The sequence below is a fragment of the Carassius carassius genome, chromosome 27 (genome assembly GCF_963082965.1).
Source record: "Carassius carassius chromosome 27, fCarCar2.1, whole genome shotgun sequence".
Lineage (NCBI taxonomy): Eukaryota > Metazoa > Chordata > Actinopteri > Cypriniformes > Cyprinidae > Carassius > Carassius carassius.
Genome location: NC_081781.1, coordinates 1,514,017 through 1,538,509, shown reverse-complemented (window position 1 = coordinate 1,538,509; position 24,493 = coordinate 1,514,017). Strand labels below are relative to the sequence as shown.

At 38.2% G+C, this 24,493-nt stretch overlaps 2 protein-coding genes across 2 annotated transcripts; both read left to right on the top strand.

Annotated features, from left to right (window-relative positions):
* Positions 1-1,211: 1,211 nt before the first annotated feature.
* LOC132106409 (protein PALS1-like) lies at positions 1,212-23,992 on the top strand. Its single transcript, XM_059512062.1, has 13 exons — positions 1,212-1,520; positions 1,605-1,813; positions 4,315-4,392; positions 6,031-6,156; positions 6,273-6,434; positions 6,921-6,998; positions 7,274-7,457; positions 7,974-8,042; positions 8,209-8,280; positions 8,957-9,124; positions 10,355-10,557; positions 23,072-23,188; positions 23,449-23,992. Exons 1-13 carry the CDS (start codon positions 1,292-1,294, stop codon positions 23,623-23,625), a joined length of 1,872 nt encoding a protein of 623 aa, XP_059368045.1. The 5' UTR covers positions 1,212-1,291; the 3' UTR covers positions 23,626-23,992.
* On the top strand, positions 11,088-19,229 carry LOC132106408 (chimeric ERCC6-PGBD3 protein-like). The gene is made up of 4 exons (XM_059512060.1): positions 11,088-11,374; positions 12,610-13,197; positions 16,261-16,647; positions 16,852-19,229. The coding sequence occupies exons 1-4, from the start codon at positions 11,217-11,219 to the stop codon at positions 19,121-19,123; spliced, it is 3,405 nt and encodes a 1,134-aa protein (XP_059368043.1). The 5' UTR covers positions 11,088-11,216; the 3' UTR covers positions 19,124-19,229.
* Positions 23,993-24,493: the final 501 nt, after the last annotated feature.

The window sequence follows — 24,493 nt, the reverse complement described above, 5'->3', positions numbered from 1 at the left end:
TGTGTGTGTGTGTGTGTGTGTGTGAGTGTGAGTGTGCATCTGCGTGTGTGTATGTGTGTGTGATTCTGAAGTTAGAGTTAACTAATCTCAGATAGCAGATGGTCGTCTTTCACTGCCACCTGTTACTAAACAGAGCTCAGCGACTGCGTCACGCGACTGCTGAAATCTGATTAGTTCCTTCAGAGAAAGTAGATTCAGTCAAAATATTGACATTTTTAAAATGACTTATTTTGCATTGTTTTTTCCAGCTTAATTTAAAGGGCTCAAATATTGAAAAATGTAAATTTCTGGATCTTTTGAGATAAAAAGAAATCCAAAAACATCATCAGTGACTGCTCACTGGTTTTGATGAAAACCATGTAAAGGTGTGTGTGTGTGTGTGTTCTTGTTTTTGTGTCATATCAGGACACAACTCTGTATGTCCTGAGCACGACTTTCAGGGGAAGTCGTGGCCTAATGGTTAGAGAGTCGGACTCCCAATCGAAAGGTTGTGAGTTCGAGTCCCGGGCCGGCAGGAATTGTGGGTGGGGGGAGTGCATGTACAGTTCTCTCTCCACCTTCAATACCACGACTTAGGTGCCCTTGAGCAAGACACCGAACCCCCAACTGCTTCCCGGGCGCCGCAGCATAAATGGCTGCCCACTGCTCCGGGTGTGTGTGTGTGTTCACTGCTCTGTGTGTGTGCATTTCGGATGGGTTAAATGCAGAGCACAAATTCTGAGTATGGGTCACCATACTTGGCTGAATGTCACTTCACTTTATAATGACATGGGTATGACACAGGTATTACAAGGAGAGTGTGACTTATGAGGACATAACCCATGTCCCCATTTTTCAAAACGCTTATAAACGCTCATACAAAATAAGTTTTTTTGAGAAAGTAAAAATGTACAAAGTTTCCTGTGAGGGTTGGGTTAGGTGTAGGGTTGGTGTAGGGCCATAGAATACACAGTTTGTACAGTATAAAAAACATTACGCCTATGGAATGAACCCACTTTTCACAAAAACAAACGTGTGTGTGTGTGTGTGTGTGTGTGTGTGTGTGTGTGTGTGTGTGCGCGCGCGTGCGCGTGTGGGTGTGTGCGCGCGTGTGGGTGTGTGTGCGCGCGTGTGCGTGTGTGTGTGTACTGTATATGAAAGAAAATTGCAATACAGATTACAGCATTTGTAGAAAGCGGCATTTATTTTGTTTCCATGTGTTTCAGGGAATCAGGAAATCATAACTGCATCAATGTCTCAGCTCTTGTAGTTTATTGTAGTTAACTCTATCAACCTTCACTATAAAACAGCCATGTTAACGTTACACATGAATGGTGACATGAGCAAGACAGAGAAGATCCAAGATGATCCACATGAAGTGATGATGATGGAGGAGGAAGAGGCTTGGGAACTGGCTCAGGACACCGATCTGAACTCTTCCTCGTGTCTCACATCGGCACAGAGCAGCACCGAGGTCATTTTTGATGGGATGGATGTTGCAGAGGAAGCCAAGTCAATATCAGAGGAGAGGAATACAACAGGTGAGAGACAATTAAATGATGCTTTTAAATCAGATGCAGTTTTTTTATAGTCTAGCACTAATGTTTCTCTCTCTGTGTTGTCAGAGCTGGAAGACTTGCTGGAGTCTCTGCAGCATCTGCAGCTGTGTCTGACGGATGCTGAGAGTCAGCAGGACGTTCAGCTGCTGCTGGAGCTAATGCTGCAGTCAGACTTCCAGCAGGCGTTCATCATGCATCGTAGCTTGGCTCAGAGCACGAGACACCTCTGTCTGCCGTTCCCGCTCACCGCACACACACAGCAGCTCAGAGACGAGGTACAGCTCTCATTACCAGACCAACATTCAGATTCAGCTGCATAACTGACATGCTCAGAGCAGAATGACACTTAGAAGCCCAGCTAATGAAAATATGTTCTAAGAATGTTTGCTAAACATTCTGATTAGTTACGAAAACATTATTTCTGAAAGTTCTCTGAACATTCAAGACATGATTTTTTTTTATTACGTTTTTAAAATTATTAGTTTGTTTGTTGGTTTTATAAAAGTTAAGGGAACATTCCATTTTTATTTTTTTATTTTTTTTTCAGACATAATGGAAACATTACTTTGGAATGTTCTGAAAAAAGTAGCAACATTTTAAACAACTAAAACGTTACATTAAAAAAATACATTCCATGAATGACTTATAAATAAAGCTGTTTTGTTAACATTTTGAAAACATTTATTTATGAATATGTTATTTCTGAATGTTTTTTGATTATGCATATAACATTAAGGGAACATTCCTTATTATAGAAACATTACTTTGGAATCTTTCTTTATTTTCTACTTTTGGAAGCAAGTGTCCAGGTTATATATATTTATATATTATATTATAAATATATTATATACTATTATTTACTAATATACTAATTAGTTTTTAAAATGTTTTAAAAAAGTTTTTTTTGGTAATGCGAATGTTAAGGCGACATTGCATTTTATAATTTTACAAACATCATGGTAACATTAGTTTTGAATGTTCTCTAAATGTTTTGAAATGTAATAACATTTGAAAAATGTTAGATGAACATTGAACTAAAACATTTTAGAAAAAAAAATTCTATGAACAATAGTTGGAAATTAAGGTCTAGTCAAACGTGTTTCTTTATGTGGTATGATATTCCCTGAAGTGTGCTCTGTTGCATACTGCACAATTGAAGAATGTCATTCAGCTATTCCATGCATGCTACAAACTTGCATACGCTGCCCTGTATATTTCAAAAAAAGTAAGAGTAGCAAGTTATTACACCATTTTTACTTACTTATTCTGTCCATTCAACTCAGAAGAATGCAATGGCATGCAACTCTGCATGCTTCAAAGTATTTAAATAATACAATAATAAGCAAGCAAATATGTAAATCACTCACAAATTAGTTTTTGTTATCTATATTTTTCTGTATTAAAAAGTTAGGAATTGGTATGATTTTTTTGTTTTTGAAAGAAGTCCCTTATGCTCACCAATGCTGTATTTATTTGATCAACAATATAGCAATAACAGTAAAATTCTGAAATATTACACTTTAAAATAAATATATAGTGTATGTGAAACGGATCTCTATTTTTGTGGTATTTCTAACCCTTGTACTTGAGCAAAGGCGTCTGAAGTGCTTATTAATAAGGACGTTGTGATTGGTTGATCTGCCCTGTGCCAAAGCTTGTAGCTGGATGAAGCTGGGTTTGTAATCTGTCATTGGCTTATGGACTGAGACAAGATACTAAGACAAGATCCTGGAGGCCAGAATGAGATCCGATGGATTATTACAGTCACTGTATGTGTGTGCGCTGATTAGGTGTTTAATGCAACACAGAGAGGTGTTAGCAAGCGGTTTCATCACGTACTCAACATTACATAACATTCACAAGCCTTTTTATTTCTCTAATGTGATATTTCTTAGGGAAACAGGATATTTCACTCCAATAAATGTATCCATTTGACTGGATGTTAGGTACAATATGGTTAGACGTTTCTTAAACTAAGAAAATGAAACTTTGCTGAAAATGTACTCGCCCCGCAGGCCATGCAAGATGTAGATGAGTTTGTTTCTTCATCAGATTTGGAGAAATGTAGCATTACATCACTTGCTCATCAATGGATGCTCTGCAGTGAATGGGTGCCGTCAGAATGAGAGTCCTAACAGCTGATAAAAACATCACAATAATTCACACACCTTTAGCATCTTTAGAAGTGAAACTGTGTGTTTGTAAGAAAAACAAATCCATCCAAATCCAGCCACATATTTGTTTAGAGCAAGTTTTGACTTTGTAAACGGTGCTTGATCTGTGCATATCTCTCTCCTGATTCAGACCAGAACACTTTTTCACTGGAGGAAACGTTAGTATGGATTATGAACTTTGAATTTAACAACGTCTTAATTATAGAAGACATTATCTCAAGACACCAATTGATGGACTGGAGTGGTGTGGATTGCTTCTGAATTATTGTGATGTTTTTATCATCAGTTTGAAATCTCATTCTGACGGCACCCATTCACTGCAGAGCATCCATTGGTGAACACCTGATGCAATGCTACGTTTTTCCAAATCTGTTTAGTTAAAGAAACAAAATCATCTACATCCTGGATGGTACATTTTCAGTAAATTTGTCATTTTCGGGCATAAAATCTGCACATATTATCCGATGGAGAATTATTAGGTTTTCATCAGATTATTTTTAATGAGCAACTGTGCTAGTGATGCTTGTCTAGATGTTACTGTGCAGGTCTAGATGAAGCTCTACTCATCAGTGTCGTTGCTGACAGCTGTTCTTGGTCTTCAGGTGGAGAGTGTCCTGCAGTCCAGCAAACACACTGAAGCCACAGAACTCACAGGCCTGCTGACGTCACCAAACCTGCAGGTAAATCACAGGGAATCAATCTCGCAGCTGCATCATTCTACTGAAGTTTGATTGGACACACATCCTTTGACACCAGCAATAAGGATATGGAAGTTTCTCCTCCCATTTACAAGTGAAATGGCCAGAAACATTTCGTTTTTAAAGGCAGGACTTTTCCACAACATCAAACCAGCTAACAGTGAAGATTCTCATAACTTTTTTAGAAATTCAATAAATGTAAGGAATCAAAATAATTTAAAAAAAAAATTATTCTCCGAATGCCCTTATGGATGTTCTTTGACAAACATTGCAGATAAGGAAATGTTTTTGTAACGTATAAATAGCATTATAATCATGACGAGAGGACTGGACATATATTGTTAGAATATTTAAAATAACTTTAAACTTACATTTTATTTTTGGTTAAAAAAAATCAAGTTAGAAGAACATTTTACAAAATGTTTTTGTAAGATTGAAATAACATTCAAATCTTGACAAGAAAACTGGAAATTTAAAGCTTTAGAAACAATTCAAAACAACATTCCCACAACATTTTTATAACCTAAATTTACTACCTGGGAAATGACACTCTCTATCTTCAATATAACTTTTTCTGAATCTAAAAATGTATTCTGCCATCTAAGATGTTTTGAGTGGTTGCTAGTGTTTTCTGTGTTCACTGCCAATTTTCTCCTCCCATTTGTTTTTTGCTTTGTTTTGTTTTTTTACTAAGCCTTTTGTTTTGTTTTCAGAAATATGCATGATGATATAGTTAGTTGTAACTTATTGTTTGCATCTTTCTGTCTAGGCAACACCTGAACTAGTGAAGTAGATGCATAGTTGTTGATCAAAGTAAATCAAGACCTGATTTGTTGTCTAACATATTCAGGCCCAACACAAGGGCAGGACAACAACCTCTCTTTGTGTCTATTTGTACACACCACAGGTTAGATCCAATTAACGGCCTTAGAAACAGATACTTGCCACGAGATGATTCCCCTCCCTGCAGATATTCAGCCCTCCTGCTGCCTTCTGTCAGTACAGACAGTGGCTGTTTAAAACCGCACAGCTCTATTATTCTTCATACGGTATAAATGCATGAGGAGGTAAGGGGTGGTATGATGACTGACAGCACTGTGGGAGATTATGGTGGGTTTATGTTCAGGTTAAACTTTGCATTGAGTTTGGCAGAAACTGATCTTATTATAGCAAGGTACGAGATGCCACTTTCACCTTCACTGAGGTAAAGCACCAATCTGGGACAGTCTCGGGGTTAAACTCCATGGGCGGGACCTTCGGATGCTTCTTAGCTTGACTGTTTGCTTGTTTAAACGACATTTTAAAGCAGGGATTCTTTTCAATGCATACAGTTATTTTATGTAACTTGCTGCCAACATAATGCTTTTAAAGTGTTTCTATGCAGCTGCTATGGTGTAAATAGTTGCTAGTGTGTTTAGGGTGTTTGCTATGCAGTTGCTGAAGTGCTATGAGAGTTTTTGTTGCTGTGCAGTTGCAGGGGTGTTCTATTTGCTATGTGGTTTCTGGGGTATTTCTATGCAGATCCTAAGGTGTTTGGGATGATTCCTTACTGGCTCAAATCATAAGAGTCAATGCTGAAATCTCTATTTACCAGTGTTGATGTTCATGGCTCTTCCTCAGGCCCTGATGGAAGCTCATGACTGTATTGCCGAGCAAGAACTGGATGTCGAAACTATTGAATCCGTGGACCGGGATGAAAAGACCAAAAAACTGGTTTCCCTGGAGAAGATTCGTGACATGCCTTTGGTATGTATCTGTGTTATTCATCTACATAATACATAGTCTCTTAGGGCAGCACTGAATGTGTCACTGTAGTTTCTGACGATGAGTTTGTTGTACTGTTACACCTTAATATTGTTTAGGGTGTAACCGTTCGGAATGAACATGACCGTGTGATCATCAGTCGAGTGGTGAGCGGCGGGACGGTTGAGAAAAGCAACCTGCTCAGTGAAGGAGATGAAATCCTGGAGATCAATGGAGTTCCAGTCCGTGGAAAAAGTGTTAATGATGTTCACAACATTTTGGTGAGATCCAGAAAGCCCTAAACTCTTTGCAACTTAATTTACCAAAATGATTTGTTAATATAATGTATACTACTGCTAAAAAATGGATCGCTCTCATGTTCATAAAGACTTTATTTATTTGATTTAAAATACAGTGAAAACCGTTATATTGTGAAATATTTTTACAATGTAAAATAGCTGCTTTTTATGTGAATGGATGTTAAAATGAAACAGAAATCATTGTAATATGCTGATTTGCAGCTTAGAAAAAATTTCAGATTATTATCAGTGTTGAAATCAGTTGTGCTGCTTCATATCTTTTGTGGCAGCCATGATATATTTTATTTTCAAGTTGCTTTAATTTATTAATTAAATATTTTATAACATCATAAATGTCTTTTTTGTCACTTATGTGCAATTTAAATGAACCTTGGTAAATACATTTTTTTCTTTCAAATAAATAAAATAAAATCCGTTTACATCTGTGTTCTTCTTGTTTGTCTGTAGTCCTGCATGCATGGGTCTCTTATGTTTCTTCTCATCCCAAATTCTCAAAACAAAATATCACCTCACCGGCCAACCGTGGTATGACTTCATCTGTAATTTTTTAATTTTTATTCCTTCTTTTGAATGTGTGTTTAGGCTTGTCTTCAACTGTTTCAAATCCTAGTAGGCTTCTTCCCACAATGCATTCTGGAATTGCCTTATGTATTAGTATACTTGTGAAAAATTTACGAGGGCTGATACCTTTGATAACTACTATTTTGAATAGATTTTATATTTGGTAACAGCCCATTGGGGTTTGGTATAAAGCTTATACATGAGCTTTGTCCTCGTCTCTTTGTTCTCTTTCTTTACAGATGCATGTGAAGGCAAACTTCAGTTATGACCCATCTGAGGACCCATATGTGCCATGCAGAGAGCTCGGCCTCTCCTTCCAAAAGGGAGACATCCTACATGTCACCAGCCAGGACGACCCCAACTGGTGGCAGGCGTACCGGGACGGACATGAGGAACAGAAGCCCCTTGCTGGCCTTATACCTGGTTAGAACAATTAGCAGAGTGCCTGCTGAATTACAGGATAGAGACATCAAGAAAGTGCATGTAAATCCATTGAAAACATAATTTCATGTTTTGCGGAATAGGGCAACATACAATGATATCCATAATGCATTTGCAATAAATTTGCACTTTTTATTTTCCAATTAAGTTTAAACTCTGATTCAGTGATTTATAGTATTATTGCATTGTTATTTTTTGTTGTTGCTTATATTTAACATTAACTTTATTTTCTATTGTGTGTATATATTATGCACTTTATAAATTTTCAAAATTTGTTGTGTGCTGTTCCTATTTTGATTTTTTAATCATATTAATCTAATTTATAATTAATATTTATTTCGGTTTTGGTCAAGTCAGAAAAATATTGAGATATACTTTTGCCACTATTGCCCATGTGTCATTTAATAATACAGTCTTTCCCTAACTAGTAGTTGCATGTCTATCATACCATAGTAAGACAAGATCATCAGCGGTGATCTTCTGTTGTGTTCTTTCAAGGGAAGAGCTTCCAACAGCACAGAGAAGCCATGAAGAAAACCATTACAGAGAGAAATCAAGAGTATAAAGGTGAGCTGGACCACATCTGTCTGAAACTCACTCACTTCCTGCCAGAAATAAAACTTCTATAGAGACACAAACACAAACTTTGCGCGTTCATCATCCTTAAAAGATTTAGAAGTTGCTGTTGATCTTAAAAGTTTGGTGTCACTGATAATAGATCTTCTTTCCTCAGGGAAACTTTGGTGTGCAAAGAAAGGCAAAAAGCAATGGAAAAAACTCTTGTTCAACCCTAATAAGAATATCGGTGAGAATTAAATCCAAATTGAAATTCATCCTTAACTGAAATAATTGTTCCTGCTGTTATTTTGTTAGTCATCAGTTCTAGTGTAATGAAATTGCTGTGGGTGTTGCACTGTTATTGTTGTGCAGTTGCTAGGTGTACTTTGTGGTTTCCAGTGTGTTGCTAATAGGTTGCTAAGGTGTTCTTGTATCTTAGTTGTGCAAGTTCAAATGATCCACTGAGATTCCCTTGCTATGATTTGAGTGCAAGTATAAGTATAAAAGGTAGAGTTTTTCCATCCGTTTTGGATTGAATGTGATTCAGCTGATGGGTTTGAGCTGTGAACGGTTCCAAGTCGTTGAAAGGCTGAGGATATAAGAGTCGTTAGCTAACTGACAGACGTTCGTGGAGGAAGCTTTTCTTCTCCTGCAAGATGGACAATAAGAAATAACAATGAAAGCGTTTCTCACACCCGAGTTGCAATTTGCATTTAAAAACAGAATGCATACTGAGAATGAACAGGTTTACCTTTTTAGCTTTTGGGATTCAGTGTTTAACTTTTGTCTCGTTTTGTGGATATTCCTTGTTTGGGAATTTCTTTGAAAACATTTGTTGAGCTGAGTTCAATAGCCATGGTATAGACTAAAGAAATTAATATTTAGCAAAAACTCACCAGTAATGAATATTTGTAATTGCACAGAGCATTACACTGAGGATATCCTGACCTATGAAGAGGTGGCACTGTACCATCAGCCGCCCAACCGCAAGCGCCCCATCGCTCTGATTGGTCCACCTAACAGTGGACATGATGAACTGAGACAAAGACTGCTCTCTTTAGAGCCTGACCGATTCGCTGGAGCTGTCCCACGTAAGAATTGGGTTTTCTTTTACAACTTTGGCTTAAAGTTGTTTAACATCCAAATAATAGTAGGAAGTACAATGGCTCGCTTCCAAAACCTAGTGAGCTGCATCGATATTAAAATTATATGTCATAAGAGACTCATTATGTTGAAATGCTGTAATATCATACTTATGTGGGCAGCCTTCCTACGTTTTAAAATGGAACTAATCATTTAATTACTAAAGGAATAGTTTACCCAAAAATGAAATTTTTTTATTTGAATTTGTATCTTCATGGAAACAGATTTGAAGAAATGTAGCATTGCATCACTTTCTCCCCAATGGATCCTCTGCAGTGAATGGGTGCCATCAGAATGAGTCCGAACTCATAAAACTCCATAAGTAATCCACACCACTCCAGTCCAGGGATAACTACTACTGCAGTAACTACTCCAACTCAATGATTGTAAAAACAAATCCATCATTAAGCCATTTTAAACTGTAGCTTCTGGCCAAAATATGAGCATAATTCTCCAGTGGAAAAGTCCATCTCATGTTGTCTCTCACATTAAAATCCACCCTATTTGTTTAAAGCTGTTTTGGCTTTTAAATGGTGCTTGATCTGTGCAGATTTCTCTCTTGATTCAGACGCAACATCTTTTTCACTGGAGGAAATGTTATTATGGACAAACCAGGGGTGTCTAACTCAGTTCAGGCTGGAGCCCTGCAGAGTTTAGATTCAACCCTAATTGAACATTGATCCAACTAATCAAGTCCTTCAGGCTTATTTGAAAACTACATGGTATGTGTGTTGGAGCAGGGTTGGAACACAATTCTGCAGGGCTCTGGCCCTCCAGGAATTGATTTTGACACCCCTGGTATTGAGGATTTGGTTGGATTTGTTTCTTACAAACACACAGCTTTTTACTTTACAAGATGTTAACTAATGCACTGGAGTGAAGTGGATTACTGTGATGCTTTTATCAGCTGTTTGGACTCTCATTCTGACGGCACTCATTCACTGCAAAGCATCCATTGCAAGTGATGCAATGCTAAATTTCTCTCCAAATCTGATGAAGAAACAAACTCATCTATGGCCTGAAGATATTTTCAGCAAATTCTAATTTCTGGGTGAACTATTCCTTTAAGAAAAACTGAGTTGCATACGCAATCAGGAATTAAAGCATACAAACAAACATTTATACACAGCCTACTGTTTTGCATTGTACTTGGATGTATTTTTGAATATTTGTCATAGATACCACACGAAACCCCCGTGCACATGAGGTCAACGGCAGGGAGTACAACTTTGTATCACGACAGCGCTTTGAATCTGACCTGGCTGCGGGGAAATTCATTGAGTCGGGCGAGTTTGAACAGAACCTGTATGGCACAAACACGGATTCAATCAGACAGGTTGTCAACTCAAGGAAAATCTGTTTGCTGTGTCTGCATCCCAGGGTAAGATGGAGTAAGAACTTGCATAATTGCAATGGTACAGCATGGAATTAGTGTGCCATATGTGATATAAATTACAAAAAAATAAGCAAACTGAAAAGGTCAGTAAAGTAATTAATACAATGATATTTGTCTATTAAAATGGCAAAATGTAGCTATACAAAAATCTGTGGAAATCTGATGGACTACACAACTACATTTTGCAATTGTCACATAAGCAGTTTTTCTAATATGCAGCACTAGAAAAAAAAGAGCAGTAAAAACAAAACAAACGGCAGTTTTTATTTAAATATTTAATTTTTTTTTTTTACATTATCAAATCAAACAAAAAGGCAAGGACCAAGAGTCAAGACAGCACTAAACGAGTGCACTGAAATAAATATTTTTACATTTGAAAAATATGTATTTTATAGATTTGGTTATTAAAGTATATAAATAAAAGGGTCTGCTTTTCTCGTCGCATAACTGATGATCTCAGCCATCGTTCGCACGTCACTCAAAAAGTGTGCTCCAATCAGAGACTGCGAAAATCCCTACGTAGCGGTGGAAGGCGGGGCTTATGGAGAGCGCTCTGAACGCTGTGAGCCTGCGCGCGTGTTCTGCAGAGTCTGAACCCGGTTCGAGGAGGCAACGTTCAGTTTTCTCCATCTTTTCTGCTCGAAATGGCATCGGCGGAGGATGTCGGGGCGAAAAGGCAGATGTTTTATGAAATCGAGTGCGTTATAGACGACTGCGACACTGAAGTTGGATACAAACCCCTCTCAGACAGCGACGAGCTCGACGATTCGGCGGAGGAGGACGAGGAGCCGCGGGAAGAAGAGTGAGTGATACGTCATGTGTAGCGTTTTTACCTGTTGTGGGGTAGAAAATGATCCTTTTATTGCTTAATGCAGAATGCAATTATCTTAAAGGTAGATGGGGAATGCAGTGCTTGCAAGACAACAAACATAGTGTGAAAATAGTGTAAATAAATATAATCTAGCTAATATATGAATCCGTTAAAACATATATTTATCTATCTATTTATATAGAGAGAGAAAGAGTGTTACACTTATAACAGTTTTTTTGGTCTGCCAAATGGGCATAAATCGCAATGACGTCATCTTGCACTCAGGGGCGTTTCCATATTTTCCTCCAATTACATGTATAAGATTGTCCAGTCCTCTAAATATTGTAAACATAAAATAAATGCTATTGGATACTCTTAAAAAAAAAATAGAAAAAAATAAAGGATGCACCAATTGCAAATTGTTAAAAACTGATATTCTTACATATATATATATATATATATATATATATATATATGTATATATATATGTAATTGGGAAAAGATGCAAGGATCATCTGTGCCCAAGAAAGTCTGTAATGCATGGAAAAAGCAGTCAGTTTCTCTATTAATTATAGACTTCAAAAGGGTCTGACACTGGTAAAGCAATGTTGCTATGCAACAAAAATAGCAATTTGCCATGGGAACTGTGCGTGTATATGCTGTTTGCAAAAATGCACAGCTTTTAAAGGGAAAATGTTCTTCTTGCCACCAAATGGTATGGTTAAAGGGATATTTAAGAAAAACAATATAAAAAAAATATTTTATTTCGCAGTACAACTGTAAAATTACTATTTATGGCTGTCTTAATTTTCAAATGTTTAGCTGGTTGGTACAACAGCTGGGAGCCCGTAAAGTTTCGCTATTGTTGTCAACAGCCAGTTTATAAGCAGTTCTCATTGAAAGTTAGGGAATATGGTTCTTAAATGCACTTTTTAAGCGAACCAGTTTCCTGTGAACTGAGACGCTGAAAACACTGGATTGTGAGCAGTTTGTTTGTAAATCAATCGTCATTATGAAATATGCGTTGAGCAGAATTGATATCAAATGAGACTGCAAAGAATATCAAAGCAGTCTTGCAAGCACTGTAGTCAATGTATTTTTTGCATGTATCATTTGCATGCATGAATCTGTTTTTTTTTCCTTTAATGCTTTTGCCAAAAGTGTAATGAATAACAATAAACCTCTTTAATGTGGTATAACAGTTAAGTGTATTTATTATGTTACAGTATTGATTCTTCTGAAGAATGGGAGCCTCTCAGGCGCTCAAAACTAAAGAGGAGCTCATCCTCCTCGCCTTCATCATCTTTACCACGCCGGAGAGGACGGCCACGTAAAAATGCTTTGAAACCTTCTCCATCAGCACCAGCGATGGCCCACAAGCCGAAAAACACCTCAGCCATCTCCTTACCTCGACGGAGAGGCAGACCACCTAAAGACAAATCTAAAGCCAAACTCTTTTCCAAACCCAGCCCGTATCCTGCGATCGTGCCTAAACCCCCCTTATATGGCACACTGATCCCTAATTCCTCCATTAAATTCGGCTCTCATTCCACACCCACCTTTACACTTGGCTCTAATTTCACTCCTATAACCCTTACCAATGCCTCTTCCTCTGTTAAACTGAATCCTAATTCTACACCCATACTCATCTCTAATCCCGCTTCCACTTTTAAACTCAGCCCGAATTCCACAGCTGCTTCCCATCAAGCAACGATAGCTACGCTCATCTGTACACCAACATCAACAGGGCTTGTGTTTGACGGCAACACCAACAAGATCCCAACGGTGAAGGAAGAGGAACTATGGGAAGAGAAGTGAGTAAATTAATTTCCATTTATTTTTTTAAATTGGTTTACAGAGTGTGTATATATGTATATGTATGTATGTATATATGTATATGTACCGTATTTTCCAGACTATAAGTCACACTTTTTTTCATAGTTTGGATGGTCCTGCGACTTATAGTCAGGTGCGACTTATTTATCAAAATTAATTTGACATGAACCAAGAGAAATGAACCAAGAGAAAACATTACCATCTACAGCAGCGAGAGGGCGCTCTAATGCTGCTCAGTGCTCCTGTAGTCTACACTGAGCAGCATAGAGCGCCCTCTCGCGGCTGTAGACGGTAATGTTTTCTCTAGGTTCTTGGTTCTAAATACATGCGACTTATAGTCCAGTGCGACTTATATGTGTGTTTTTCCTCGTCATGACGTATTTTTGGACTGATGCGACTTATACTCAGGTGCGACTTATAGTCCGAAAAATACGGTGTGTGTGTGTGTGTGTGTATATATATATATATATATATGTGTGTGTGTGTGTGTGTGTGTGTGTGTATGTATATGTATATGTATATATGTGTATGTATATGTATATATGGTATGTGTATGTATATGTATATATATGTATGTATATGTATATATGTATGTATTTATATATATGTGTATATGTATGTATATTAGGGGTGTAACGGTTCACAAAATTCACGGTTCGGTTCGATACAACCCGATACACTGGTGTCACGGTTCGGTTCGATACGGTTCGGTACGTTTTAGATACAGCAAAAAGAAAAAATTGGAAGATAAATTTCCTTGATTTTTAAAAAATGTTTTATTTATTAAAACTAACAAAGTATGTTTTTTTTTTTTTTACATTGAACAATGATGGAGCTATTCTTTACCCCTCTTCTATGGTGTTTTCTTAGCAGCATACTGTATAAAACAGAAACAGCTCCTTATAAAAAAAAATGAAAATGTTATATTAGTTATGAACAAATACAAAGATGTAACTTTTTATATGGAACTCTATAACTCTTTATATTGAGTGTGTTTTTACTCAATTGATTCTCTATAGGGCTTATGTTTTTTGGAACAAAGCAGGAATTACGGTCTGTCTGAAATGGGCTCATGAAGGAATATTGTAACGGGGCTCAATAACATTAAGCATGTTCTTAAAACCTACGTTTTCCACTTCACACCAAACGCGAATAGAGCGTCTGGCGCGAATGATTTCAATGTTAAGTCAATGCAAAGGTGCGTTTACGCGCGTCTGGAGGTCTCGCGGCGCGAATGGGGCGTTAAGCGCGGCGAGGAAGACGCGAATTCGCCTCATTCGCGCGTCTAGTTCGTGCGAATGACGCGAATACGCGTCTTCCGAATTCGTGTGCATTTAGCGTTTGACGCGAATTCGCGTCTGCCGCCTGAGTTGATAAAATTGAACTTTGGCGTCAATTCGCACCGCGTTAACCAATCAGGAGCCTGCTAGAAGTCACTCATTCAACAGTATGTTCCTGCAGCCTCCGGTTGTGCAGGAATACCCTTCTCCACTCATTCAACAAGGAGGAACGACTGATGTTGTCAGTGAGCAGTCAACCGGAGCTCACTCAGTACGCGCTGAAGGCTCGTTGCAAAATGGCCAATGCGTTTAACAGAAAAGAAATAGAAGATCCTCCAATAACCAACAGGTCTGGTGTTTGGGTGCACTTTGGATTCCCTGTAAGCTATAATGGTGATGATAGAATGAATGGTAAATAGTAAGGTCTCATATCCGCGGCTATAACGTAAATGTAGCCTACCAATCGCCGTGGTGATGTCTTTTGCCCTGTTTGAATCCGTTGGAAATGTCTGTCTAAATGCTGCGGGGATAGTTTGTTGCGAGTATGTTTCTCCTTTTTTTCGTCTTTTCCCAGATACTGACACACTAAGGTGATGTCGGCGTAAATGAGTTGACATGTTTCAAGTATTCCCGCTGGTGTTTTTTTTTTTTTTTTGTATTCCCGCTGGTGTACCCTAGATGCGACATATCGTTGTTTTTTTTATCCAACGCTCTCTTGCCATCACCATTATAGCTTACAGGGAATGCAAAGTGCACCCAAACACCAGACCTGTTGGTTATTGGAGGATCTTCTATTTCTGGTCTGTTAAATGCATTGGCCATTTTGCAACGAGCCTTCAGCGCGTACTGAGTGAGTGAGCGCCTGACTGAGTAGCCTAACATAAACATATAAGTTGGTGTTTTTTTCTTCTTCGGGGGTGTCAGGGGCGTTGCCTGTTACGTCGTTTGGGTTATTGGGCTACCTTGTTGAACGCATATTATTATATTTCACAATTTTTTTTATTTTCCAAATATAATTAATTAGTCCAACGAACCGTTCGGTCCATAATGCGTACCGAACCGAAAGCCTCGTACCGAACGGTTCAATACGAATACGCGTATCGTTACACCCCTAATGTATATGTGTATATATATATATGTATGTATATATGTTAGTTTTTTTTCATGCCACCAAGCTTATATTTTCACGTTTATATTTATATATTTGTGAGAATATATTTCACATATTTTTTCAGAATTGTGCTTTAACAATTGCGAATTTATATCTTGAAATTCTCAGCTTTTCTGATAATTCTGAGAAAATAACTCAGAATTGTGAGAAAATGTCTAAATTGTGAGATAAAGTTGCAGTTACCTTTTTTTGCCATTTTTTTATATATTTTATTAAGCAAGGACACAAGTCTTCAAAAGTGACAGTAGATGGAAAAAAGTGTCTAAAAATAATTGTTTTACCTAAGCATTAAATCAGCATATTAGAATGATTTCTAAAGGATCAATATACACTGAAGACTGGAGTAATGATGCTGAAAATTCAGCTTTGATCAAAGCATTCATTTACATTTGAAAACATATTTCAGTAAAAAAACAGCTATTTTTAAATCTAATAATCACAATAGCAAGTTTTACTAAACAAATGCAACCTTGTGAGCCTTAAAGACTTCTTTTAAACACATTAAAAAACTCACTAACCCCAAACTTTTGAACTGTAGTGTAACTGTGCGACATGCATGCATAATGAATCATCGTTGGTTTGTGTTACAGTGTGGATGCTATTGAAGAACGGCCTATTACAAAGAAAGAAATCCTAGAGCATTCAGAATCACAGAATGCAAAGAGGCAGCGACTCTCATCTCCAATCCCACAGTCAACAACACCTCCATGTACAGACAGACCCTTGAAGCACAGTTCAAAAACTACCCCTAGTCCTCTGCCTGAACTTGCACCCATAGCCTCTTCTGATCATGTGCCCACCTCTCAACCCACTTCCACAACCATAGATGAACCATTGACTGCTCTATTCGCATCTGATTCCAACCCTAATTCTGCACCCAACAGGCCTTGGGCTGAAAGTGACATCAGCAGTGACCTTGATGGCGACAGCGACGAGATCAGTGATTCGGGGAGAGAAGAGGAACTGTGGGAAGAAGAGTGAGTAAGGAAGTCTTGCATTTGTTATAGATTTGTCATTCAAGTTTATTAACACAGAAAACATTTTTGCATCTAATAAAAAGGTCTCCTCTTACATCCATTATTTCATGTAAGGCTTTATAGGCTTAACCCAGATACTAGTTTTCAGGTGTTATTGTGGCCACAGAATTTATGCATATAAATTGTGTTTGTTTTGTATTACAGTCCTGATTCTGGTGACGATTGGAACCCTCTTCTGGAAAGTCCGGATCGTTCAAAATCACCTGCATCAGCTCAATCTCCAAGAATAGGCAACCCCCCTACACCCACATCATCAGGACCCATAAACAAACTCTCTATATCCACATCTGAACCTTCTTCTAAAGCCACACCCACTTTTGAAGCCACCACTAATCCCGCCCCTGAAGCCACTCCCACGACCAACCATAATTCCACTTCCGCTCCCATCCCTAGTCCAGCCCCCACAGTACCACGAAAGAGAGGCCGGCCTAGAAAGCATCCTTTAAAACCCAATCTCATACTTAAACTAACCCCTGATCCTGCTCCTTCAACCCTCCCAAGTTCATTACCAGCTGCTGATTCCACTCCTGTAACCATCTCCAATCCCTCCGCTGATCCCATTCCAGCATCAAGTTTGGATCCTTCTCCCAATCCCACAATCTCCATCAATTCTGAACCCAATCCCGAACCTGCTTCCACATCTGAAGCTATGCTGCAACCTGCTTCGACCATAGAGAAACCGAAGCTCGTCGCAACTCCTTATTCACCAAGCCAAACCAGAGACAAGTCATTATCTGCTTTGGATTTACCTTGGATGAAAGTTGACAGTAAGACAGATAAGTGGCTTGACATCACCAATGAGGATGAGGAACCACTACTACCAAATTACTCTCCCAAGCAACCTCCAGGTCCACAGTTCAAGACGGACGCAACGTATACACCCTTAGAGTTGTTCCAACTCTTTTTCACCAACTCTGCAGTCAAGACAATCGTCCGAAACACCAACAGCAATGCTGAAAAGAAAGTGAAAGCTGGAAAGAAGTTTGTCTGGTTACCTCTAACCGTAGCCGAGTTCTACTCTTATTTGGCGTTAGTTGTGTACATGGGGCTGGTGAAGGTGAAGTCAATTGCAGACTACTGGACGAGGAAACGAATCTACAATTTCTCATACCCGCATTCCATCATGTCCCGAGCAAGATTTCAGGCAATCTCCTGGAATCTTCTCCTCTGTGATCCTCAGCAGGACGAGAAGAACAATAAGAAGAAAGGTACCATGGGTTACGACCGGCTGTTCAAAATCAAGCCTCTGTACACAGATGTTCTTTCGGCGTGTAGGAAACACTTTCACCCCAACAGAGAGATTCTGGTTGATGAGAGAGTGGTCGCTACCAAAGCTAGGCTTGGACTCAAGAGATATATGAATGACAAACCAACTAAATTGGGGTACAAACTCTTCGTTCTTGCCGATGCATCCTGTGGGTACACCTGGAATTTCTTTGTGTATGAAGGAAAGACTTCAACGTCGTCGGGGAAAGGTGCCGGGTATGATTCGGTTATGAGACTACTGGATCACAAGGTCCTCGGCAAGGGTTATAGGCTATACATGGACAATTTCTACACCAGCCCGACTCTTTTCTTGGATTTGTTGCAGAACGGAATCCTCGCTTGTGGTATGTTGCGCCATGCCTCAAGTTTACCGAAGGCCAACGATCTGAGCGGAAGATCTGAATTGGGATCCATCCGTTGGTGTCGACAAGGTCCTCTTCTGTTCGTCAAATGGATGGATGCGAGAGAAGTCCTCATGTGTTCCTCGATTCACAAGGCGTTCACAGGGGATACAGTCACCAGGAACACAAAGCATTCCGATGGAGTTTGGAGAACATGTCAAATTCCTGTTCCATCCGCTGTGAAGGACTACAGCAAATACATGGGAGGCGTTGATCTCTCTGATTCCCTCATTGAGCATTATAACATTCTCCACAAAACCACAAAATGGTACAAGACCTTCTTCTTTCATTTTCTTGACATTGCAGTGGGCAACAGTTTCATCCTTCACCAAGAATTGGCAAAAGCTCAGAAAAAGGTTCCTCTCAACTATAAATTGTTTAGGGAAACTCTTGTTTCTGAACTCGCATGTGCCGGCAGAAGTAAGAATCCCTCTGCTGCCAAAGATCCCTCAACATCTGCCACTCCAGTCTCCAGTAGAGTGCCTTCAACCCATACTGAAACAAATGAAACTCTGTCCGACACAGAGTCATCTCCCCCAGCCTCACCTGCCCAGACGGAGCAATGCTATCCAGAGTATTTCGGTTCTGATGCTACACATGGGAGGCGAGTTTGTCTGATGTGCAAACTACAAGGAAATAAAGTCAAGACCCCCATATACTGCTCCCACTGCAAGGTGGCGTTGTGCTTCGTGTCAACACGTAACTGCTTCAAGAAATGGCACATGGATTATTACCTGGAAGATTTGTAGATATGTTGCATGTTTGGGTTGATCGGGGCATTTTATGACCATTTTTCATTTTGTATGAACTTGTTTTTTGTATAGCTATGACTCTATTAAATACAACTACAACTGACATGGTCTCGTGTTTTCTGTTCGCATCTTGCTGTACATTTTGCCTTTCAAATAAAATCGAATAAGGGCACTGCTGAAATTCAGTATTCATCATTAAAATAAATGTTTAGATGAAGCGTGTCAACGTTTTTGCGTTATATACATACTTGGTCATATGAGATCAACTGTAAGTATGTTGATTTCTGTGGAACGTGTAACATGGAGGAGTTATCGAATAAATGATCAGTTTGAGGATCTCAGAGAGCCCAATACAGCAACACTGACTCATCAAACAGGTTTCCTGACTTTAATAAGTATTTAAAGGGGTCATATGATGCTTTTTAAAAGATCATTATTTTGTGTATTTGGTGTAACCGAATATGTTAACATGCTTCAATATACAAAAAACATTATTTTTCAAATACTGTACATTACTGTAGGTCCTCTATGAGCAGTCTGCTCTGATTGGCCAACTGACTCAGTACATAGTGATTGGCCGAACACCGCAAGCACTCTTCGGAAATGTAACGCCTCTTTCCATAATCACGAGCTTCATGTTTAGATATAAATGTAAAGACATTTAATAATGCCCTTAGTTTTACCATCAGTTCAAGCCTGAAAGGGGAACAGAGTGGCGTGACAGACACAGTGATGAGGTTAAGACAGCTGACTCCACTGTGTGACCCTGTTTCTCGCTCTCTCTCTCTCACACACACACACACACGTTACAAGCAAAACTCTGAATTTGAACATTCAATAGCAAAAACTTTAATAACAAAACATACGTATAGTAGCTGATTCAGAAAGTCAGAATAACCTCCTCTCATAGGTTCCCGAAACTGTCATCCATAAAATGCATTGCTGTTCTGTTGTAAGTAATCTTAAAGATTCCTGAATGCATCTACTTTAGGAAGGCCAAATAAAGTGCTTTAGCTTTCTTCTAGATACACACAGCATCTCCCTGACATGACTGCTTCAACACTAACTGTGTTACTGAAACCACGCCGCCTTTCTTTGTGTGAACATTTGGGCGGCACTACGAAAATATTTCGACGTAGTGTTGTAGACATGTGGGGCGTGTTTGTGGAAGAGTCTTAACTTTGATAAAGAAAATCTCTTTGGATTTGAGACTTTAGTTTTAACAACATAACAGATCTTCTGTATGCACCAAGAGCTTGTAAGACTCAGCAGAGAAAGAAAATAAAAAAATTTCTTTAAGTATCATTGAGAAAGGATTTTATCATTGAGGTTTTATTCTTATATTTTTCATTTTTATTGTAATTTTAGTAATTCTGTTTTAATTCCATTTTTTAGACTAAATGTTAATGAGAAATATACAGTCGTGGCCAAAAGTTTTGAGAATTACAGAAATAGTTTTCAAAAAGTTTGCTGCTAAACTGCTTTTAGATCTTTGTTTCAGTTGTTTCTGTGATGTACTGAAATATAATTACAAGCACTTCATATGTTTCAAAGGCTTTTATCGACAATTACATGACATTTATGTAAAGAGTCAGTATTTGCAGTGTTGGCCCTTCTTTTTCAGGACCTCTGCAATTCGACTGGGCATGCTCTCAATCAACTTCTGGGCCAAAACCTGACTGATAGCAACCCATTCTTTCATAATCACTTCTTGGAGTTTGTCAGAATTAGTGGGTTTTTGATTGTCCACCCGCCTCTTGAGGATTGACCACAAGTTCTCAATGGGATTAAGATCTGGGGAGTTTCCAGGCCATGGACCCAAAAATTCAACATTCTGGTCCCCGAGCCACTTAGTTATCACTTTTGCCTTATGGCACGGTGCTCCATCGTGCTGGAAAATGCATTGTTCTTGACCAAACTGTTGTTGGATTGTTGGAAGAAGTTGCTGTTGGAGGGTGTTTTGGTACCATTCTTTATTCATGGCTGTGTTTTTGGGCAGAATTGTGAGTGAGCCCACTCCCTTGGATGAGAAGCAACCCCACACATGAATGGTGTCAGGATGCTTTACTGTTGGCATGACACAGGACTGATGGTAGCGCTCACCTTTTCTTCTCCGGACAAGCCTTTTTCCAGATGCCCCAAACAATCGGAAAGGGGCTTCATCGGAGAATATGTCTATGCCCCAGTCCTCAGCAGTCCATTCACTATACTTTCTGCAGAAGATCAATCTGTCCCTGATGTTTTTTTTAGAGAGAAGTGGCTTCTTTGCTGCCCTTCTTGACACCAGGCCATCTTTCAAAAGTCTTGTCCTCACTGTGCGTGCAGATGCGCTCACACCTGCCTGCTGCCATTCCTGAGCAAGCTCTGCACTGGTGGCACTCCGATCCCGCAGCTCAATCCTCTTTAGGAGACGATCCTGGCGCTTGCTGGACTTTCTTGGACGCCCTAAAGCCTTCTTTACAAGAATTGAACCTCTTTCCTTGAAGTTCTTGATGATCCTATAAATTGATTTAGGTGCAATCTTAGTAGCCACAATATCCTTGCCTGTGAAGCCATTTTTATGCAACGCAATGATGGCTGTACGCGTTTCTTTGCAGGTCACTATGGTTAACAATGGAAGAACAATGATTTCAAGCATCACCCTCCTTTTAACATGTCAAGTCTGCCATTCTAACCCAATCAGCCTGACATAATGATCTCCAGCCTTGTGCTCGTCAACATTCTCACCTGAGTTAACAAGACGATTACTGAAATGATCTCAGCAGGTCCTTTAATGGCAGCAATGAAATGCAGTGGAAAGGTTTTTTTTGGGATTAAGTTCATTTTCATAACAAAGAAGGACTATGCAATTCATCTGATCACTCTTCATAACATTCTGGAGTATATGCAAATTGCTATTATAAAAACTTAAGCAGAAACTTTTCCAATTTCCAATATTTATGTTATTCTCAAAACTTTTGGCCACGACTGTAGACTTGGCAACTAGATGGAAATTTTTTTTATTTTAACTAACATTTATTTCAAGTAACAACAAAGTTTTTTTCGTTATCTATAACAAAGTTGAAAACCACAGTTTTTTTCCTTGTTTTTTTTTATTTTTTGCTGCGTGTGTTTGATGATGTTAGTGGCACAAAAATAATAGTAGTCTAGTATTCTAGGAATTTAGGAAAACCTGCCAGGTACAGTAGGAATTTTCACAACATTTTTTTAATGTAGGAATTTAAAGTTAAGATTACTATCTGCAATTTGAAGTATAATAACCTGCAAAAAAAAAAAAAAAAAACGGTGCTATTAAATTAATTTATGCATTTATCCAAAGCAACTTACAGTGCATTCAGGCTAACATTTTTTACCTAACATGTGTCCCCTGGGAATCAAACCCAGAACCTTTTGCTGCTAACGTAATGCTCTACCACTGAGCCACAGGAACACTAAAATGAAATTAAAATAAAAGGTGAGACTTTTGTTTTTCTGCAATAAAAAGTTATATTGAGGCACTAGATGATCTTGAAAATCTTTAGAAATAAAAATGTTTTTTTGTAACATGTCAAATACTTGAAATTGAATCAATGTGTTAAAGCATCTGTAATCTACAACAGAAAACTAAGAACCAGGTTTTACAAATTTAAAAACAGTGGGATTTATTACATCATATTATAATGTTTTGCCCTAAACCCCATTAATTTCTGACCCTGACTGTAATATAATGCAAAAAAAAGTTAAACCTCTTAAATCTAATTACAAAAAATACTAATAATCAGAAATCCTAAAACAACTGGACATACATTAATGCAAATTTGTCGGGTAGTGTTAACAACATGATAACAGATTAGTCTCATGCTGTGAACATTATTATATATTAGGTACATTTAGAAATTTTTATTCTTTTGGATTTGTTTCTCTGGTTTACATTTCATTCGTTTTTTTGTGTTTTGTATTTCTCAGTCCCTGCGAGTGCTGTGTTCCTCAGATCTTAAACCATACATCATCTTCATCAGGCCTTCTCCTCCTCCTCAAGAGCGATTCTCCACCCTGCTGACCAGAGGAGTGAAGAAACACATGGTCTTCAAGATGCACCTTTTTCCTTTAGATCAATTACACTAGAAGTCAGCTATATATACATAAACATATACAGTAAAATTATTTAGTAAATAGTGCATATATATTTATACTGTATATAAATAAATTTATATATTTCTTAATTATACATTTTTAGTTATGTATGAGTTAGATATTTGAGAACACGATCAACATAATTTTTCACACCAGATTTCTCTCTGCGCAATTGACAAAATAATAATTCTGTTGTTTCCTCTGCGCAGCCTGAGGATGTGAGAGAGACCTTGGAGAAAGTGCGTGAGATGGAGCACAGCTACGGTCACTTGTTCGATGCGATCATCACAAACAGTGAGCAGGAGAAGAGCGTCTCTGAGCTGCTGAGACTCATTGACAAACTGGACATTGAGCCGCAGTGGGTCCCTTCAGCCTGGGTCAGCTAAAAAACACTTTCAGTTGAGAAGAAATCATGTGTTTTCTGTGTTGAAGGCTAGAAATGTTCTGTTTGAAATGGTACTATCACTGCAGTTTGCATATTGTGCACATTATGCTAACTGTGTGTGTGTGTGTGTGTGTCTGCTTGTTAAAGGAAATGTTTTCCCCTTAAAATGAAAATCTCCTCACCCTCAGGCCGTCCGAGATGTAGATGAGTTTGTTTCTTCATCAGATTTAGAAAAATGCATCACTTGCTCTTATTTTCTTAACATAGACGCATATCTTCAAAATATTTCCTCAGCATTGAGGATATTTAAGAGCAGTTTCATATAGCTTTAAGTCTATTTCCATGATCTTATAAGGTGATGTATTACACATTAATGACATTGTTGAATGTGAAATGTGTGTATAATTTGACAATACCTAAACCAAAACTAATGTTAAAATTGTTTTTCATTAAATAGTTAAATGGTGTAATGGTATATATGCAGTGCTTGATATTTGGAGTGCAAAACCACTGAAGCAACTCTTCATTTCTTGCTTTAACATTTATTTTTGCTATTAAATATTATGAATATGTGAATTAGATTAGATTCTTTTTCAAATTTTAATATAATATTGTTTGATATAATGCAGCATTTATTTTACATGGAAGCCCTTTCTGCCACTGGATTAAAAACAATAAATAAATTGAGAGGAAATTCCTTTTTATCTAAATTCTTTTGTTCCTCAAAATTGAGTTTTTTTGTTTCTGCCACTTACAATTATTTTTAGTTTATTTTTTAAATTCCACATTTTTGACTTTTTTTCTCACAATTGCCGAAATCTCCATATTTTGAGTTTACATATCACAATTCAAGAAAAATGTCACAATTT

Excerpts from the sequence above, each read along its gene's own strand:
- LOC132106409 (XM_059512062.1), top strand. The coding sequence starts at position 1,292 with ATGTTAACGTTACACATGAATGGTGACATGAGCAAGACAGAGAAGATC. Across the intron at positions 4,393-6,030 it reads TGACGTCACCAAACCTGCAG|GCCCTGATGGAAGCTCATGA; the intron begins GTAAATCACAGG and ends GCTCTTCCTCAG. Across the intron at positions 10,558-23,071 it reads TGCTGTGTCTGCATCCCAGG|TCCCTGCGAGTGCTGTGTTC; the intron begins GTAAGATGGAGT and ends TGTATTTCTCAG.
- LOC132106408 (XM_059512060.1), top strand. The coding sequence starts at position 11,217 with ATGGCATCGGCGGAGGATGTCGGGGCGAAAAGGCAGATGTTTTATGAA. Across the intron at positions 13,198-16,260 it reads GAGGAACTATGGGAAGAGAA|TGTGGATGCTATTGAAGAAC; the intron begins GTGAGTAAATTA and ends TTTGTGTTACAG. Across the intron at positions 16,648-16,851 it reads GAGGAACTGTGGGAAGAAGA|TCCTGATTCTGGTGACGATT; the intron begins GTGAGTAAGGAA and ends TTTGTATTACAG.